Source organism: Neolamprologus multifasciatus, chromosome 4 (genome assembly GCF_963576455.1).
Source record: "Neolamprologus multifasciatus chromosome 4, fNeoMul1.2, whole genome shotgun sequence".
Classification (NCBI taxonomy): Eukaryota; Metazoa; Chordata; class Actinopteri; order Cichliformes; family Cichlidae; genus Neolamprologus; species Neolamprologus multifasciatus.
Window position 1 is genome coordinate 24,515,976 of NC_140442.1, and position 6,149 is coordinate 24,522,124.

At 40.5% G+C, this 6,149-nt stretch overlaps 1 protein-coding gene across 1 annotated transcript; it reads left to right on the top strand.

Annotated features, from left to right (window-relative positions):
- Positions 1 to 2,377: 2,377 nt before the first annotated feature.
- Positions 2,378 to 5,461, top strand: LOC146520561 (uncharacterized). The gene is made up of 6 exons (XM_085156367.1): positions 2,378 to 2,562; positions 3,871 to 3,990; positions 4,146 to 4,310; positions 4,422 to 4,541; positions 4,698 to 4,987; positions 5,097 to 5,461. The coding sequence occupies exons 1-6, from the start codon at positions 2,515 to 2,517 to the stop codon at positions 5,281 to 5,283; spliced, it is 930 nt and encodes a 309-aa protein (XP_085012493.1). The 5' UTR covers positions 2,378 to 2,514; the 3' UTR covers positions 5,284 to 5,461.
- Positions 5,462 to 6,149: the final 688 nt, after the last annotated feature.

The window sequence follows — 6,149 nt, forward strand, 5'->3', positions numbered from 1 at the left end:
CTCCTGCTTTGTGACCAATGAGCTGACAGCGCACTTATGACAATTCGAGTATGATAATTCAGATTACCGCTCATCTCATTGGTTGAGGAAAGGTCGCTTGCGGAGAAAATACCGGAAGACAACAGATGACCACAACAAAAAGCATGGCCAACGGGGAAACAAACGCCGACACTGCGGTGCAAGTCTCAGACGACAGTACACCTGAAGCTGCAAACACTCTGCGATTTTCAAACTGCACGATTGGCTCGCATGGGTTATAAGTTTGTAGGTCACGATGCAGGGTCTCACACTATACCGCCCGATGCTCTGATGCGACCCGAGTGCTCACACCGTGCCTCCATAAAATGAAGGTTATAATAGAAAATCTGTCGCTCGCTCTCCCTCTCTGTCTTTCACTCACACAGACACACACCACCATCAACTTTGCTAAATTGCTAATGAAAAACACTGATCAGGCAGCTGTGATTGAGCAGCAATGTTAATCCAACTATTTTCACGGTTGTTGTGGTCGTGATAATTTGGTGATGCCACATCGAAAAGGCTCGATGAGCTTTCCAAAGTTCTACAAGTTGTGCCTCCATCGCTTGTGTCCAGATCACACGCTGCACAGCCGTGCTGCTCCGTCTTTTTCACCGACGTTTACGTGTTTGCGCGTGAGCAGTGTGAGCGGCTGCGGTGACACCCTCAGGAGCAATTGATGATGGGAGCTGGTCGTGAGGTGTTAATCGCTTCTCGTTACCCCACGTATACTACACATGCACGATGAAGGCCAAAATCGGGCCGATCACCAAATTGGTCGCACGACTCAAAAATCGGCTCAAAATGGGCCAAAAATCGCACAGTGTAAGCCCAGCATTAGACCAGCAATGTTTGTTCCTCTCAGAGAAAGAAAAAAAGGCTGCAAAAGTACAGGGAAGAATGGGAAAAGGAAAACACCTGGCTGGAAAAGTGCACGATAACACCTATAAAGCGCACTGCACTGTGTGCCGGCGCACTTTTTCCATAGGCATGCTTCTAATGGTGGGCACATGAAGAACATGAGGGGCCTGAAAACTCGGGGAACCCTTAACCAATTTTTGTCCACCAGGCCACGGCAGAAGCAGATATGGTATGTAAACACTGGTTTGTTTGTTTTTAAACCCTCTGGTTAAGGTTAAAATGGGCATGTGCAGTGAATATCAGCGCTATGTGGCCAGAAGTGTGATAATATAATTTATTTTGTGTAATAAACAACTGCAAGGATAGATTACAACAAATAGATGAGTAATACATAAAAGTGATACATAGATGAATAATGATGATGAGTTATGATGCGTAATCATGGGAACAAGTGGGTTTACAAACGGGAGCAAAAGTTGAAATAATGCCTCTACTGAAGCCAATTGCACTAAATGCACTAAATGTGCACTGTTACAAGAATATTTTTCTTTCTATTGTTTTCTATTAATTTATATAATTTTAAGTTAAGCAGGACAGAGTTCTTTTAAAGAAAGATTTACTTTTATTCTCAAAAGTTAAGCATGACAGGCGTCTGTTTAAGAAAGAGACCTGTTTTATTGTGTTAATGTTGTCATTTTGAGCTAAAAATAAATGCCTAAATGATTTTTGTTTCCCATGTCTTGATATCACAAAGAATACGCATCTACTTAAATCAAATTCAAGTCAAATGGTTAAAAAAATAATTTCACACACAAAAAAAGAGCTAAAAAATTCACCACACTGGGAAGGGTGAAGACAACTGGGTTGCCCGGCCCCGGCCATGAGGTGTCCCTTATTCATTTCTCAGGGAGTTGGCAACGCACTGTGCGTTGCCTGTGGATTCATGAGCATGAGCCAACAAAAATGTCACCAGAGACTAAGGCACTGCAAACTGACAGAGCATAACAGTGATTTTTATACAGACACCTTCTGGAAAGAAGTTATTTCTGCAACAGATCTCTATAGCGATTGACTTTGGAGCTGTACATAGCTGGTTCCACGGTAAAACGGTGACACCTATTGGTGAAAGTGGGTAGTGCAGCGGGTTCGGTCCAGTGAGTAGAAAGAGCGAATTTGCTACTCTCCGGGCCATTTATAAAATAAGCACAACTTATGAAATCCAGTAGTTTTCAAATACAATGAGCTGCTGTGATATGATGTGGCAAATAAAACCACTTTTGCGCTGTTTTGACGTATTTTCATATGATCATACGCACCACTTTGATGGAATAATTATGTGGATGCCTAAATATTAAAAAAGCCGCCATAACCGAGGTTGAACTGAGGGAAAAACTCACTAAAAACAATTATTAGAGTGATTTTTAATAGTAGGTACAAAAATGCGTGATTTAACATGACAGGTTGCGTGGTTGCTATGCGTCTCCAGATTCTATTTGCATTGCATCTTTTGGTATAGTTCAGACACTTTTCACTCAACGTGTTGTGCAAAGCTACAAGGGATTTCTGCAAATTTCTGCAAAAGTAAGACAACTTTCTGCTCAAGACTTCTTGCAGCCTTACAAGTGTCCAACTCCCATGTCACGGAGGAAAGCGACCCAGCAACCATCATCCATCATGGAAAATGTGAGCTTTTATGACCATTTTCAATAAGTTTTGAATATTTACTCAGAAAGAGTTCACTTTGCAACAGGGCAACGTGAAAATATAGACGACATAAATGTGGATAAAAAGCATTAAAAACTCCCATTTAGGCCTGTGCACGTGGGAGTTATACTTGCATGTTAGACTGTTGCACTGTAGCTTTAAACGGGTAAACTGTGCATAACGTCATTTAATCTAGCATGTTACCTATAATAATGTTTTCTTTAGTGTGTATTAAATGATCTTGTGGCAGACATGTCACCAAAGTTTGCAGCTGGGATAAACATGTTCAGTTTTTGCTAATAAGTAGAGTATCCTACATCTCAAATTAACTCAAGTGCATAATGATCACCAGGCCCGTTTCTAGCTTTTTGGGGGGTGTGGGGGTGGGCTGTGCATGTTCCTGATTGGGGGCCTTTATTTTGTATTTAAAACTAAAATCGGGGAATAAAAACAGTAAACACTGAGACTTTATTCACTGTAGAAAAGCTAATCCCCAAAATGTTTATTTACAAATTTGCAAGCAATGTTCTGCAGCATCATCTGAATTCTCAAATGTATACACACTCTCACATGTTTACAGGAGCCACATGTAACTGTGATCATCTTTAAAATACTCAAAGCTTCTGCTTTTGGGCTTTTTTAACTAAAGTTTTAATCTCCTTCTTCATTGTGGCTTATGCTACAATTATTCACCTGACAAGACAGTCACCTCTGGGTAGAGGTCCCTCATTACACCACAGCCTAATGATGATCTTGAACTCATTACCCCCCACACACAAGGCAGGGCTCTCCTATTATTGCAGCTTGCTTTTCTTTATATCCTACATGTCATTTTAAACCATATAAGTGCCACACGTGACCAAGCTTAGCCAGTTACAAAGGTATTTTGTGCATTTGCATTGTTCAAAAATGGCAATAAGTAGCAATGATTATAACAGAAATTAGAGTTTAATACAACATGGACTTTGGTGTTTGTTTAGCTTATGCAAATTATTATTTGACATGTCATTTGGGGGTATGCAGCAGTGAAGCTCTAACACCACAAGCCCATAAGTTGACACGTCTTTTATTACACTGACCTTGATGCATTGTCCTGGTTTTAGTTCTCATGATTTTATGTGAACATGTTGGATATTTTTTGTCGTTACAATCACTGTGGACAAGTTATTCAACCATGCAAGTGGTTTAAGTAGTTTATGGACATATGAAAGGGTTTGTTATTTTTTAAATGTTTCATGAACTACTAACTGATGTCTGCATTACTGTCATTTTTGTGTATACCTGCAGCTTACTGTGCCCGATCACCTCAAAGACCATAATTCTTGTAAGAGAAACACTGCATGCCAGGCCCGTGATGCAAAGAAACCCAGAGCCTGCAGGAAACAACCGTGCTGCAGCAAGGACCAGGTTGGATGTGTAAAATTTCAGGAACAGAATCATTTGAGGGTTTTGGAGTTTGGACTTCATTGTGGTTCATCAAATTTAGATTTTTGTCTGGTTTGAAAAAATGAGATCGCTATTAACTACTGACATTCCCTTGTGTGCTTCTGACCTTTCCCCAGGTTATTAATTCAACCCAGAGACCCCGGCGCCGTGACAGAACAGTCAGTCAGCCCCGGAAAAGGAAGCGAAGCCCAGCATCCAGTTCTTCCCGACCTCCAAGGACCTCAGTGCCTCCCTCTGCAATCTCACATGATGACCTGCCAGTGGCAAAAAAATTCAACCATGCAAGTGGTTTAAGTCGTTTATGGACATATGAAAGGGTTTGTTATTTTTTAAATGTTTCATGAACTACTAACTGATGTCTGCATTACTGTCATTTTTGTGTATACCTGCAGCTTACTGTGCCCAATCACCTCAAAGACCATAATTATTGTAAGAGAAACACTGCATGCCAGGCCCGTGATGCGAAGAAACCCAGAGCCTGCAGGAAACAACCGTGCTGCAGCAAGGACCAGGTTGGATGTGTAAAATTTCAGAAACAGAATCATTTGAGGGTTTTGGAGTTTGGACTTCATTGTGGTTCATCAAATTTAGATTTTTGTCTTGTTTGAAAAAAATGAGATCGCTATTAACTACTGACATTCCCTTGTGTGCTTCTGACCTTTCCCCAGGTTATTAATTCAACCCAGAGACCCCGGCGCCGTGACAGAACAGTCAGTCAGCCCCGGAAAAGGAAGCGAAGCCCAGCATCCAGTTCTTCCCGACCTCCAAGGACCTCAGTGCCTCCCTCTGCAATCTCACATGAGGACCTGCCAGTGGCAAAAAAATTGACCCCCAGACCCGAGCCATGCAGTACCGACCACCAGCCAACCACCTCCGCTGACAGCCCTTTAAAAATCCACAACCTCTCAGTGGAAGATTATCAGCGAGTCTACCATGAGGTGGTAGATAGCATGCTGATGTACGTTTGTCTCCAAATGTCCTGTCACTTTTTAAAATCGCCAGCTCTAAAATGGTTACAGTATGGTTTTTGACCACATGCATCATTTTGATTAAATTTCTTCTTGCAGGTCCAAGAATGGCCGCAAACGTCCCTACAGTCTAGAGCTGGGGAGAAGCATTAAGAAAAAGCTGTGGGAGAGACTGAATCGTCCTATGGTGGAGACATCAACTAACGAGGACGGACTTGAAGAAATTGACATGGTGTATGGGCAAAAAGTCAAAATCCCACAATATGATTTTGACATTTCGAGTTAGCCAAATCCTCAACATCCACCGAGCAAAAGAGCAAAGGAGAAGTGAATGTAGAGCAGCAGGACTGCTACAAAACTGTGAAACACACAAATCAACTGTAGATAAAAGCACTGTAAATATATGACAAATGTTTCTGTAAATAGTTCACATGTGACTTTGATGATTAAAATGTAATTTCTGCACAAGTTTGTGTTTCTGTGTATTATAGATATATTCCACTGTGTGTTTGGACAACTGTTTAAGGTCACTGCTGAGAAAATGCACTGCACAGTACTACAAAAATATGATGCAGGATGACATCTGCATTTCCATTCATGAATTGTCTCTTCAAACTATTTTATGACTGCCTGACTGATTTTAAAAATGCATCAACCATAATCAGAACACAAATTTTTGGATCACATGATGAAAACTGTAAACCTTCATAGGACTTTTATTTTGAAAAATCACTACTTATATTATTATTTATCTGACTCAAAGTGGCTTATTTGAAGTCCTTCTTGACCATGATATATATTCAGGCACTGTGAACAAAACATAACATCCAACTTTAATTCACTCACACCTTTGTCTTTTAAAGACAACACATTACTTAACTTCGTTGAATAAAATGCAGAATGCTAGAGATTTATGTCATTCTGTTTGCATACTAAATATTCAATAATCATTCATGTTCTCTAATGACCGGTGCCCAGTGTTGTGCCAAAAAGTGATCGTTTGCCAAAGTGATTTCTGGTATTTGCCAAAAAATAATTGATGGTAACAGATGTAAATGACTTGCTGTCATATAATCTGTCAAACGTTTCTCTCATGAATGAGATCAATTCATTTTGATCCAAAAAGAAACTTCCTTTCATCAGATGTGACTT